Genomic DNA, 14405 nt, shown 5'->3' with positions numbered 1-14405 from the left:
AACGTCCACAATAAAATACATTTTTATCAAAGTGTTGAATTTTGGTGTGATCTTTTCTGCATGTGGGAGTAGAGATATTTTACTGACTTATTTGCTTTAAAATAAAAGTAATGTGGAAATTATTTAAGTAACAGAAATTATAATAAATCTATACCTTGAATGTGGAACTAATTGGTCGGAACTTTATCTAGATTGAACATCAATACTGGCTATATCAGACAAAAAAGCACCATGATATGCCACAATTTCATGTAGAAAGCAATTCGTGTTTTACTTATTTTGTTTAAAAAATGTCAACACATTAGAATAAAAATAGACCAACTTGATTCGGTGAAATCAAATCCAAATCTGCAACATCATACCACTTATTTGCCCTTGGATTTTGCCTTTATCAATGGTCCTTCAAGTGAAAGTTGCAATACAACATTGGTAAAGTATTATCTTGATTATAAAACTATTAAATCTTTCATTTACGTATATTATTACTAGCAGTAGCACTAGATAAAAGATCAAAACTAAAGGTGGTCGTGCAGAAAAATCTGAGGGTAGTTCATTTAATAGGGTTGTCATACATTTTCAATATATGTATGTATGTTTCAATGCATATAAAATGTAGTGGATAGTATAATGTGACTTTTAAATATCAATACAGGCAAATATAAATACCTCAGATTGTTCTAAAAAGTGCAGTACCCACATAATGCTGTGTGTTAAATGTAATAATACCCCTGTTGACCTACAGGGGGCAGCAGCGCCGAAACGTGTCGCTGCTGGTTCGCAAACTGCAGGAAAGAGAAGAAGAAGTTTCCTGTTCTGGCCAAAACAAAGTAGAGAAAAATGGCTGCTTTAGCTTTAGACGAAATAAAACGCCTGGAGTATTTATCTCTGGTGTCCAAGGTTTGCACGGAGCTGGAGAATCATCTCGACATAAGCGAAAAGGATTTAGGTAACCTCACGACACATGACAACTATGTTTTCTCAGCTACTTTGCAAACTAACTAAGTTAATGCTGCTATTGCTCAGTTTTAGGAACAAGCAAACTGTCAACTGTTGTTGTTTTTCAGCTGAATTTATCATCGACCTCGCCGATAAACACCCAACATTTGAAGAATTTAAAGCTGCTTTAGTAAAAAATGGAGCTGATTTCACTGTAAGTGTTTTCAAACAGCTTCATTTTCACTGGTTGCTGCCAACATTCATGTGTGTAGTGTCACTAAACTAAACCTACATTATTTTTGCTTCCAGGATACCCTCACTGGTAATTTACTTAGACTTATTCACACTATGCGGGCCTCGCCGTCTACAAGTAAAGGTACAACTACTTTTCATGCTTTATTTTGATTCATAGCTCATGTTTAGAGGCTGTGGCTGAGCTCCGCCTATGTGTAAAGCCCTTTGAGACAAACTGTTTGTAAAAACGTGCTATACAAATAAATTGCCTTGCCTTGCCTTGCCTCCTGTTATATAATTTCTTCTTTCTGTTAAACCAGGCATTCAGTCCGAGGTGAAACCAAAGAGTGAGAAGGACAAGCTGAAAGAGAAATGGCCTGCTTTATGTAAACCAGATGATCCTGTGTGGGTGGTAAGCAGTGATGGGAATAACGGCGTTAAAATAAACGGCGTTACTAACGGCGTTATCTTTTTCAGTAACGAGTAATCTAACTAATTACTATTTCCACCGTTACGTTACCGTTACCGACAATTAAATGAGGCGCGTTACAAACTACTTTGAAGCCGTTGTCCTCCGACTTGGCTCATCTCATCTCAGACACAGAAGCTGCTAAACTGTTTTTTTTTTTTCCTCCTCTCCTTTGGTGAGGGGAGGGGGGAGGAGGGAGGGACGAGACAACCGCATAAGTGATGATGATTGGTTGAGGCAGAGTAAGGTTTCATGCTAAGCCAATCAGAGGCAGTGTTCAGTTTGTACACAAACCACACACGCACGCAGTTTAGCCTCACACACACAGACTAGCAGAGGGAAGCTGCCGAGATCGGAGGGAAAGTGGAAACAGACACTACTTTAATCTCCCTGAGGTAAAAGACAAGAACATGTGAGGTGTAGCTACATTATGTCCCGGAGCGAAGTGTTTGTCCTGAGCTTCTGCTCACCTGACTCTGTGCAGCTTCTTCATTAAATCCAAACAGTCCGACACAGCAACGCACTGCTCCTCTTTGACTCAAGTCTCTGTAGCTCATCAGCTGGAACTCTTCCAGAGCAGCTACAGCAGCGTTGTGACCTCAACCATGGTTGGTGAGAGCAGAAATGTTGTTGTTGTAGTGAAAATGGCTCGTGAAGACGCGAATTTACACAAAGTCAAAACGAGCGATAAATCGCATTTCTCGCGTATCTCGCGTTTGGTCGCGCGTATAAACTCGAGCGAAAAAAAAGCGTTCCTCGTGTTTGGTGGGAAGCCCCTCGTGGGTCTTCCCACCAAACACGATGAAAAGGACGAAGACGCGAAGGTCCCGTCGCCATAAAAGAATCGGGTGTAGCGTCGCAAAAAAAAAAAAAGTCGCGTCTACCGCGTCTCGCGCCTAATCGCGTCTTTGCGTCACGGCCTTTTACACCGCGGACGTAACGAATAAACGGTGACGGTGTGAACGAACAACATAGAACAGGACCAGACGTGGCGTTGTTTCCTCTTTTCACCTACAGCTCCACTCTCCCTTACTTACACTAACTACTGTTATTGTTGAGGCCAGATAATTGTGGGATTTGTAGTTTTTGACCAATCGTGTGCTCTTTCTTTTTGTGATTTTTCCGGTTCACACATGTTTGTTTTTTTTAGGGGCAAATGCGAGTGAAATGCTCGCCCATGGTGGGAATAAGAAAATGTAAGACCTGTCTAAAATTATTTAAGACTTGAACACAATAATCAACAAATTTAAGACATTTTAAGACCTAAAATTTAGATTTTCACATTTTAGACTTTTTAAGACCCCGCGCGCATACCCTGTTATTTCATATAAAAGTTTAAGTGCATACATATTTTATGATGCTGTGTATTATATATTTAAGACCATCTTAGAATTTTCTAATACATTTAATACTTTTTAAGGCCTTAATTTTAGATACATGAATTTAAGACTTTTTAAGGATCCGCAGATACCCTGTTGTGCGCTCGCAGCAGGACAGATAATCAGATGGATAATCGGTAAAGTTAATAATTTCACTTAATGTGGCTATGAATAAATTAATTTCGATGTTTCGCCTGTTATTAAACGCAAATCTTGAATAGGTCTCCGCTGTTTTCACATTTAAAAAGGTCTTTGTTGTCTTTGTACAGAGACAATATGAGATTTGCTTGTAGCCACAGCACTTAAAAAACCCACTGTAACCTATTTTCATAGGCACACCAGCCTCGCTTTCAATAAAACACACACTCGCATTCCATAATTGCGATCAGTGAAATATATGAAAACAATAAAATACAATTTAAAAATGAGAGAAAAAAAATTCAAATTCTTCGACATATTTAAACTTAAAAAAAAGAAAGAAAAAGTAACGCAATAGTTACTTTCCCTGGTAACTAGTTACTATTATAGTGAAGTAGTGGAGTTACTAACTCAGTTACTTTTTGGGAGAAGTAATTAGGAACTATAACTAATTACTTTTTAAAAGTAACGTTCCCAACACTGGTGGTAAGGCTCAAATCTTCCAAATCCATTTTCATTCAAACCATTATGTCTTCTAGTAAACATTTAAACTGAAATATAAGTAGTCAGTATTTGGAAGATACGGTAAGCTGTGCCATATTGATGAATTTGTCACATTTGTGTAAACTCTAATTATTATTTTTCTGTCAGATTCCTCCTCACACAAATAAAGATGATGAAGAGGTCGCAGCAGCAGCCATGAAGGAGCTGGAGATGCTTATGCCAAATGTTTGCGGCACCAGCTCTGATAACAGGTCATTTAAATTCATTTTCAAAGTAGATGTAGATATTACCAAGGGGGCAGTTGTCGGTCTGAGAAGTGAAGCTCACTTCCGCATTCAAAAAGCTGCAATCCCCTCGGCTGTCGCTGGGGGCTGGCTCCAGAAGGGAGCAACTCCAATCGAGCCCCATGTTAAAATAGCCGATTTTACAGCTTAAAAAAACATATTTACAGCCTGGTACATTTTATTTTTTTGGTCTCAATCGATAGTTTCTACCCCCGCACACACTCTGAGGGGGGTGAATTTTTTTTAAACTCTACCGTTTTACTATTATTAGGGTTAAAGTTCTGGCCAATCAGGGCGCAGAACCGTTGAGTGACAGGTCCGGCGACCGCTGCTACGAGGCCAGTGGGCGGGCTCTCGGCCGGCCAACGGCCGCACCGCTCCAAATATGGCAAGTAGAATCCAACATGGCGCGGCTCAAACCCCCGTAGTAGAGGCACAAAACAGACTCCCCCAAACCAATGGGTGACGTCACGGACGCTACGTCCATTCTTTTTACAGTCTATGGATATTACAACCAAAAAAATAGATGCATATTTCTCTTTGGAGTCAAAAGTTGATCCATCTTTTCTCTTATCTTTTGTGCTCCTCAGGTCAGACAGAGGTCGAGGTGCAGACAGAGAGAGTGGACGGAAGAGAAGTCGGTCCAGATCAAGAGAACGTGACGGAGAAACGAACCCCAAGCGAAGGAGGAAACGACCGTCACGCTGGAGCGACCACCCGCCGAGCCCGGACAGAGGCAATGATGACAACAACAAGAACAACAAGAAAGAGGAGGAGAAGGAGGAGGCAGAGAATCGCTGGCGGGACAGACACGTGGATCGACCCCCGCCAGAAGAACCCGTCGTGGGTGACATCTACGATGGGAAGATCAGCAGCATCATGCAGTTTGGTTGTTTTGTGCAGCTCGAGGGACTCAGGTTTGTAAACAAAGACGGATGTTTCCACTTACGACAGTGTTTATTTTGGTGTTTGCATCCTGTTTCTCACCCGTAACATGTGTGTCACTGTCTTCGTCTGTAGGAAACGGTGGGAGGGTCTGGTGCACATCTCAGAGCTGCGTAAAGAAGGACGTATAGCGAACGTGGCGGATGTGGTGGCTAAAGGCCAGAGGGTGAAGATCAAAGTGCTGTCATTCACTGGAACCAAAGCCAGCCTCAGTATGAAGGTGAGACAGCTTCAATATTTGGATTTAAAAAAAACAAACAGTGACAGGAAATCAAACCAAATCACCTATTAAAGGGATAGTTCGACATTTTGGCAAATTGGCCCATTGCCATAATCCCTATAGTTTTAGCAGTAGGTTTGTTACCTTTAATTGTCGGTGCAAGCTATTTTTAGAACGGCGGAGCAGAGCCACTAGCTGCTCAGAGCTAAACTACGGAGGCTAATGGGATTTCTTGGTTTCCCTCATCAAACTCATCAAATATGCAATCCAACAACTCCAAAACGCTCTGGTGGACAAGTTGTGACCTGACAGAGTTGTTTTAGAGGGAAATTCAGAGACTGCTGCTGAAAAACTGCCCTCGACGGGAATGCAGTTTTGCATGAATTTACCTCGAAAACAACTCTGTCTCGTAACGTTCTGTTATTATCTCATAGTGTGGTGAATGTGCAGGTCACAACTTGTCCACCAGAGCGTTTTGGAGTTGTTGGATAGTGTATTTGATGAGTTTGATGAGGGAAACCAAGAAATCCCATTAGCCTCCGTAGTGTAGCTCTGAGCAGCTCACGGCTCTGCTCCGCCGTTCTAAAAAAAGCTTGCACCCACAATTAAAGGTAACGAACCCACTCAATAACAAAATAATAAACTGTGGTTTCTGTGGTTAGGATGTAGACCAGGAGACAGGGGAGGACTTGAACCCCAACCGAAGGAGGAACCTGGGCGCGGGAGTCGGAGACGTTGAAATTCTGAGGAACCCAGACCGGCCCGTCGAAGCCAGCATCCTGGAAATAGAGGAAAACCCAACAGAACACAAACGTCTCACTAAGATAACAGACCTGGAGAAGTGGGAAATAAACCAGGTATTTACCAAACACACTCACAGTGCTTTCTTCATTGTTTTTTTTTTTATCATTTGTTATATGTTTAAAAAAAACTTCTCTCCCATCCAGATGATTGCAGCCAATGTTATTACGAAAGAGGAATTGCCAGAATTTGACGAGGAAACGGGAATCCTTCCTAAGATCGATGATGATGAAGGTAAAATTCAGCAATTTTTTACATTTTTTTTTTCCTAAAGTTTTTTCAAAATAAAAGTTGCAATGCATCATGAGTTCGACCATCCTCTCCACAGATGAAGACCTCGAGATCGATCTGGTTGAAGACGAGGCACCGTTCCTGAGGGGACAGACTAAATGGACCCAGAACATGAGCCCAGTCAAAATAGTGAAGGTGTGTATCCAGACTCCAGGAAGCAATGTAGATTAAAGCTTATTAATATTTCCTAATATACTGAGAAGATATTAAGAGCTACTACAGTTTTAACACCAGAGGATAAAATCACACAAACCACATGGAGTCAGATAATGAATTGTGCTACAGCCGACCCACAGTGGATATTACTGTAACACACATGTGAAGTCGAATTCACAAGTTAAACCACCAGAGGTCAGCAAAACCATGATATTTAGGGAGATGTTAAAACTGTATAGATCAAATGTGGAGTGCAGAAACATCTGTAATCCTCCATATAGACACATTAAAACCTGAACCAGGTCAGAAGGGACCAGAGGGTAATTCTTACTTCTTAATTCTTGTGAACAAAAAAGGCTCGCGCACATCCAGAAGTGCAGCCAGGTGCTGAGTCCAGGGAGACGAATATCAAAAAGACGAAGAGCGCACTGCTCGAAATGTTGTCCTTTTTATAGTCCTCCAATACATTTTTGTACATTTGGGAGCTCCTACAGTGTGGCGAGTCCTTTCTTCTTTTTGATACTTCTTAGTTCTTCCCATAACCGTCATGTAAAATCTTAAAACACACATACAAATAGCAGCTAAAATAGCAACAAACCTACAGTTGTCGCAGCCAATGTCAGTGGATCTATTCTTAAATCTACCAGTACTATTATTTTTGTTGCTACACATCTGTGGGCAGCTGTTCTTCTTCTTCTTCTTCTTCATTTATTTTAAATAATATAATATTGTTCGCCTGTCCTCCATCAGAACCCAGATGGATCCCTCTCCCAGGCGGCCATGATGCAGAGCGCTCTGTCTAAGGAGCGGCGGGAGCTGAAGCAGGCGGCTCGAGCAGCGGAGATGGACTGCATCCCTACTGGTCTCAACAAGAACTGGATCGACCCCATGCCCGACTGTAAGGACCTGGGACTTCATGTTTTTAAAGGGATAGTTCACCCAAAATTCAAATTTCACTCATTATCTACTACTCACCCTCATGTCGACTAAGGGCTGGGAGAAGTTTCAGAGTCCTCCGTGGCTTCTCTGAGTTACAGGGGGTCTCGGCGTAGCAGTGCATGTCCATATAACGGTTGCAAATGGATACCACTTTTCTTCGTAACAAAAAGACACACCAAAAAACATTGCGATCTGGATGGACCAGGAAGAGGAGCTTCCGCTACAAAAAAGGTTGAAATATAGACTTATTTAATTTTTTTCGGAACAATTTCGCATTTCGGGGCTTCAATACAAGACGGACATTACATACGAGCAGCATGGAGGTATTTGGATGTTTTTTGGTGTGTCTTTTTGTTACGAAGACAGTTGGTATCCATTTGCAACCGTTATATGGACATGCACTGCTACGCCGAGACCCCCTGTAACTCAGAGAAGCCACGGAGGACTCTCCCAGCCCTTAGTCAACGTGAGGGTGAGTAGATGATGAGTGAAATTTGAATTTTGGGTGAACTATCCCTTTAATGATCCAGCTGCAGCTTTAAATGCATAGAAGTGGTTTCCTGCAGTAAAATTTCAAAGCATCAGGAGAACAAATATAAATCTTAAAACCTCAATCGGAAACTAATACAAGTGTCAGTGATTTTTAAATTTGGAAAATGAAACTCATCTGTCCTGTGCCAGGCCTCTTACGCTGCTACCATGTCACAGATGGAGATGATTATCTAGCTTCACTATGAGTTTATTCTGGTGCACGCTCACAGACACCACGCGCTGTGTCTCTGTTTTCCGTAGCCTGAAGGAACAACGGAGGCTTTACAAGTAGTTCCTTCCAGCCGGTCACTACCTCACAACAGACTTAATACAAAAAATACAGATCAAGTTGGGAAGTTCATTATCGTTGCAGTTAATCTATATTAAACAAAACAGTAGATTTGTCGGAGGTTGGGATGGATCCATCCGGAGCTGAGCGTCTCACAGACCTTCCCTTCGTCCTCTGGTTTTAGATGAGGGAAGGCAGATCGCTGCCAACATGAGAGGCATCGGCGCGATGCCCGCCGACGTCCCGGCGTGGAAGAGATACGCCTTCGGAGGGAACCAGGTGTCTTACGGCAAGAAGACGGAGATGTCCATCCTGCAGCAGAGAGAGAGCCTGCCCATCTACAAGCTGAAGGAGCAGCTCGTTCAGGTGTGAGCAAGTGCATTACGTCCAGAAGCTGCCGAATAGAGCCGCAACAATTAATTTGATAATCGAATAATCGGTTTGGGTAGTTTAAGAAAAAAAGTCAAAATTCTCAGATTTCAGCTTCTTTATTGTGAATATTTCTGGTTTCTTTGTTCCTTTATGACAATAAACTGAGTCTCTCTTTGGTTTGTGGATAAAACAAGACACCTAAGGACGTCATCTTGTGGTTTGAGAAACACTGATTGACTTTTTTCAACATTTTTTTACATTTTATTGACCAAACAACTAATCGATTAAAGGGATAGTTCAACATTTTGGCAAATTGGCCCATTGCCATAATCGCTATAGTCATAGTAGTAGGTTCGTTACCTTTAATTGTCAGTGCAAGCTATTTTTAGAACGGCGGAGCAGAGCCGCGAGCTGTTCAGAGCTACGCTACGGAGGCTAATGGGATTTCTTGGTTTTTGAGGTAAATGCAGAGACTGCTTGCTGAAAAACTGCCCCTGAAGGCAACGCGCATATAGAATTTACCTCTAAAACAACTCTGTCTGGTAACGTTCTGTTATTATCTCATAGCGTGGTGAATGTCCACGTCACAACTTGTCCACCAGAGCGTTTTGGAGTTGTTGGATTGTGTATTTGATGAGTTTGATGAGGGAAACCAAGAAATCCTATGAGCCTCCGTAGCGTAGCTCTGAACAGCTCGCGGCTCTGCTCCGCCGTTCTAAAAATAGCTTGCACCGACAATTAAAGGTAACGAACCTACTGCTAAGACTATAGCAATTATGGCAATGGGCCAATTTGCCAAAATGTTGAACTATCCCTTTAATCGTTTACATAATTGACAGATTAATCGATAATGAAAATAATCGTTAGTTGTAGCCCTACTGCTGAGTTAGACCTGAAACAACATTTCTCACTTATTCTTTTACTCTCTCTCTCTCTCTCTCTCTCTCTCTCAGGCTGTCCATGATAATCAGATCTTGATCGTAGTCGGAGAAACCGGCTCCGGTAAGACCACGCAGATCACTCAGTACCTGGCGGAGGCGGGCTACACCTCCCGGGGGAAGATCGGCTGTACGCAGCCCCGTCGTGTCGCCGCCATGTCGGTGGCCAAGAGAGTCTCAGAGGAGTACGGATGCCGACTAGGTCAAGAGGTCAGTTTATCTGTGGCTCGTTTGTCTTTTTTAAAAAGTCAGCTGCAGGTTTTCTAAGATGTCCCTTTTTTTTTTACTCGTAGGTGGGTTACACCATTCGTTTTGAGGACTGCACCAGCACGGAGACAGTCATCAAGTACATGACCCACGGCATGCTGCAGAGGGAGTGTCTGATCGACCCCGACATGGGCCAGTATTCCCTCATTATGCTCGATGAGGCCCACGAGAGGACGATCCACACCGACGTGCTGTTCGGCCTGCTCAAGAAGGTATGGTACTTCCTTCAAACCATGAGGCTACGAAAACCAAACAAGTTTTATCTTATAGTGATTATACACTTATTCAAATATATTCATTCATTAAAACCACGGATATATCTTGTTATGGATGATAAAACATGAAATAAAACACCAGAGAAGTGTAAAAATGGTATTATGTACATCAAAATGTATTAGCTAAGTCGCATTTGTAGTTTCTACATTTATTCGTAGTCCCAGTTTTTCAATTTCAGCCAAATATAAGACCAATTCCCAATTTCAATTTTCAGATTTCCCACTACAAAAATTGAAAATGTGCATAAAATCAAGTGAATGGGAACCCACCCTGGACCTTTAAGAATATAGTAACCAAAAACAATCTCTACAAACACACACAGTAACGTCCTCTGTCTCCTCTAGACGATACAGAAGCGCAAAGACATGAAGCTGATCGTGTCCTCGGCCACGCTGGACGCCGTCAAGTTCTCCCAGTATTTCTGTGAAGCTCCCATCTTCACCATCCCAGGCAGGACGTTCCCAGTGGAGGTTCTCTACACCAAGGAGCCCGAGACTGACTACCTGGACGCCGGCCTCATCACTGTCATGCAGATCCATTTAACCGAGCCTCCAGGTGTGGTTACTGAAACAAGATTGTTTTATACTTTTGTTTTTATACTACTGTTTTGTTGTTGTAAAAAAAACCTCATCATTGTTCATCTTTGTTTTCTCCAGGCGACATCCTGGTGTTTCTGACGGGTCAGGAGGAGATCGACACGGCCTGTGAGATCCTGTACGAGAGGATGAAGTCGCTGGGGCCCGATGTCCCTGAACTCATCATTCTGCCGGTTTATTCTGCCCTGCCCAGTGAGATGCAGACCAGGATCTTTGACCCTGCACCTCCAGGCAGCAGAAAGGTGACAGAGACAGGACTGAGTTTACTGGTCATGTTTTAAAATGACACTTCTCTGATGAATAAAGTCTGATAAAGTAGAGTGCAAAACAGAGGATAAGGGTAATTCCTGCATCCACAGTATACATGAATTAACTCACTTCCTTCTCTCTCCACCAGGTCATCATCGCCACGAACATCGCCGAGACGTCTCTGACTATCGATGGGATCTACTATGTGGTGGATCCTGGGTTCGTCAAACAAATCGTGTACAACTCTAAGACCGGCATTGACCAGCTCGTGGTGACTCCCATATCACAGGTCATTAATAATAATAAATACTTTATTTGAGTAGGGACAGTGCATTACATATTAATGAACACTGGTATAAAATACTCTAGTAAATATGCCGGATTGTAGCCGAGCCGCTAATTATCTGTAGTCCTAATATATGAATAAATAAAATACAACTAAGAGTACACCACAAGGAATAAAAACAATACAATAAATAAAATACAAATGGCGATACACTACATAGGCAGGAAAGGCAAAACAGTAAATAAAATATAAAACACAGTACTCAGACAGGACAAGACAATGATACAGCATCGAAACAGCACAATAAATGAACAATCAGTCAAGTCGCCCCAAGTCCAGTTAGTGGTCGCACACAAACATCATCATTAGGAAATTAATGATACATAATTGTCTGTCATGGTAGCCTGAGTGTTTTTTAATTTAATATTTTTAAAAAGTACTGACATCTCTGGTTTCTCTTCAGGCTCAGGCTAAGCAGAGGTCGGGCCGCGCCGGCAGAACGGGCCCGGGGAAGTGTTACAGACTCTACACGGAGAGAGCCTACAGAGACGAGATGCTGACCACCAACGTGCCTGAGATCCAGAGAACTAACCTGGCCAGCACCGTGCTGTCTCTGAAGGTACAGCCCCCCCGGTCTCAGAGCTCCTTGCAAAATCTGTCGTAAGGAATTTAGATTTATCTGCGTTCTCCTCCCTCCTCCACAGGCCATGGGTATCAATGACCTGCTGGCGTTCGACTTCATGGACGCTCCTCCCATGGAGACTCTGATCATCGCCATGGAGCAGCTCTACACTCTGGGAGCTCTGGACGACGAAGGCCTGCTCACACGGCTGGGTCGAAGGGTGAGAGGAACGGGAATTTTACCCCTTTCGTCATCTGATATGTACTGTTTTATTGCACCTTTAAAAAAAATCGAGCGCTCACTCCCGTCTCTGTCTCTGTGGTGCAGATGGCCGAGTTCCCTCTGGAGCCCATGCTGTGTAAGATGCTGATCATGTCCGTCCATCTGGGCTGCAGCGAGGAGATGCTCACCATCGTCTCCATGTTGTCGGTGCAGAACATCTTCTACAGGCCGAAGGTTTGCAGCTTCAGCATTCGTGACAATCAACCATACTTTAGTGAGAAAACACGATGTTCTGTAAAATAACCCAAGACCCAAAATCTAAATTCAATCCCTCCACTCGCAGGACAAGCAGGCCCTGGCCGACCAGAGGAAGACCAAGTTTTTCCAGCCTGAGGGAGACCACCTTACACTGCTGGCCGTCTACAACTCCTGGAAGAACAACAAGTTCTCCAACCCCTGGTGTTTTGAGAACTTCATTCAGGCTCGCTCCTTAAAGAGAGCTCAGGACATCCGCAAGCAGATGCTGAGCATCATGGACAGGTAATCTGCATATGACATTCAACTGTGCTTTAACCATTAGTTTAAATTCCCCTTTGCATTTGTTGTACTTAAAAAAAAAATGAATAGATGCTGATATGATTGAAAAGACCAGATTTTCCATTGTACAATGAGATGCAACAACATATACCAGTATAAATCTGTGTAGAGGGAAACTGTCATTCAGTATTTATTGGCATAAGTCAACCGTATGTCTTATAAAAATATGATTTTGATACAGATTACCCTGTACACAAATATAAAATAAGACTGAATCTTTCCTAGACACAAGCTGGACGTGGTGTCTTGTGGGAAGAGCACGGTGCGGGTCCAGAAAGCCATCTGCAGCGGTTACTTCAGGAACGCAGCCAGGAAGCACCCGCAGGACGGGTACCGCACCCTGATCGACCAGCAGGTGGTGTACCTGCACCCGTCCAGCACGCTGTTCAACCGCCAGCCGGAGTGGTGAGTCCCACAATAAACACTGACCGGACCTCAGGTTGAGCTGCCTTGGTGGAGTCCTCCTGAAACTTGATGAATTTCTCATGCAAATTGTGATTATTAGCTCGTCATTCTTTGTTTTACACCACAACTGCTATAATATCTTTGAGTTTTTATGTTTTATTATTGTCCGATGAATAGATAAAATGGAAAGAAAATCCATAAATGGCTATAGTAAATGATTGTTTTCATTTTTGATTAATCTGATGGATGGTATTTTCTTATCTAATGAATTAACTGTTTTGTTTATTGAAGAAAATTGAGAAATAAGGGTTTTTTAGAGCTCAAAATCAAAGCTATTCAAACTCCAATCACAAAGAACAAAGAAAAGCCTCAAATCCTCACATTTGAAAAGTCTTTTTGAACGAAAATGGACTGAAATCTATTTACTGTAAGTTATTTTTCTGGCATTTTTGCCTTTTATGGGATAGGACAATGGAGGTGTGACAGGAAATGGGGAGAGAGAATGGGTGTCAAACGAGAGATCTATGTGGGATGTACTTTGCAACCACTCTCCTACCAGACTGAAATAGTTTATTAAAGTAGTTATTATTTATTAATCATGTCAGTAATTATTCATTTCAACTCTAATCATCATTAACTCTCCGTCTGTCCTCGTTATTCCCTCTTCAGGCTCGTCTACCACGAGCTGGTGTTGACCACCAAGGAGTACATGCGGGAGGTGACCACCATCGACCCTCGCTGGCTGGTGGAGTTCGCCCCGGCGTTCTTCAGAGTGGCCGACCCCACGCGCCTCAGCCGGCAGAAGAGGCAGCAGAGGCTCGAGCCGCTGTACAACCGCTACGAGGAGCCCAACGCCTGGAGGATCTCCCGCGCCTTCAGACGCCGCTGAGGACGCGTCAAAATTCATAGCAGGTGGACGATGCACTGTGTAGAACAAACTGAACCGGATAACGGCTGAGAAAAGACACTACGGTTTCATATTTGAACCAAAACGAAACCTTCGACCAAACACATGAGGATTAAACCTTCATTAATCGTCTAATTGAAAAGGAATGTTTTATTGTTTTTACCTTATTTACACAGTTCAGTCTTACGACATGTTATCGATGTGTTTACCGTTGTTGGGTATTACTAACACCTGAACTGGTTAACGTTACCTATACTGTATTTTCTATGAAATATTTAATATACAGGTGAATTTGCAATCACTGACGTTGGTTTTTTCATCATTTCGGATTAACACTGGATTCACTTTTATCTGCCCCTGCCACTTAATTATCCACTCTCTTGTTTGCGTGAATAAATGGCAAATATACAAAGACAGGAAACCGCTTTATAAAATCCTACTAGGACGTTTATAGCTCACAAAATAAAATATTATAGTGTAAAAATTAGTCATGCTAATTGTGTAGCCCTGTTTCCTGTCTTGGATAAGCTAGGCTATGCTAGGCTAACTGGC

The 14405-nt window shown here is 42.6% G+C and overlaps 1 protein-coding gene across 1 annotated transcript; it reads left to right on the top strand.

Moving 5' to 3' along the window:
- The first annotated feature begins 794 nt into the window (after nt 1–794).
- Nucleotides 795–14151, top strand: LOC311002955 (ATP-dependent RNA helicase DHX8-like). The gene is made up of 23 exons (XM_083994573.1): nt 795–946; nt 1065–1150; nt 1246–1312; nt 1491–1582; nt 3808–3911; nt 4535–4861; nt 4965–5109; nt 5772–5966; nt 6057–6144; nt 6239–6336; nt 7108–7255; nt 8301–8482; nt 9442–9636; nt 9720–9905; nt 10314–10524; nt 10626–10807; nt 10963–11103; nt 11564–11719; nt 11805–11942; nt 12050–12178; nt 12288–12484; nt 12767–12946; nt 13616–14151. The coding sequence occupies exons 1-23, from the start codon at nt 838–840 to the stop codon at nt 13833–13835; spliced, it is 3576 nt and encodes a 1191-aa protein (XP_083850699.1). The 5' UTR covers nt 795–837; the 3' UTR covers nt 13836–14151.
- The last annotated feature ends 254 nt before the right edge of the window (nt 14152–14405 follow it).

This window comes from Trachurus trachurus, assembly GCF_905171665.1.
Source record: "Trachurus trachurus genome assembly, chromosome: 19".
In the NCBI taxonomy this organism is placed as follows: Eukaryota; Metazoa; Chordata; class Actinopteri; order Carangiformes; family Carangidae; genus Trachurus; species Trachurus trachurus.
This window is presented reverse-complemented; position numbering and strand designations above follow the sequence as displayed.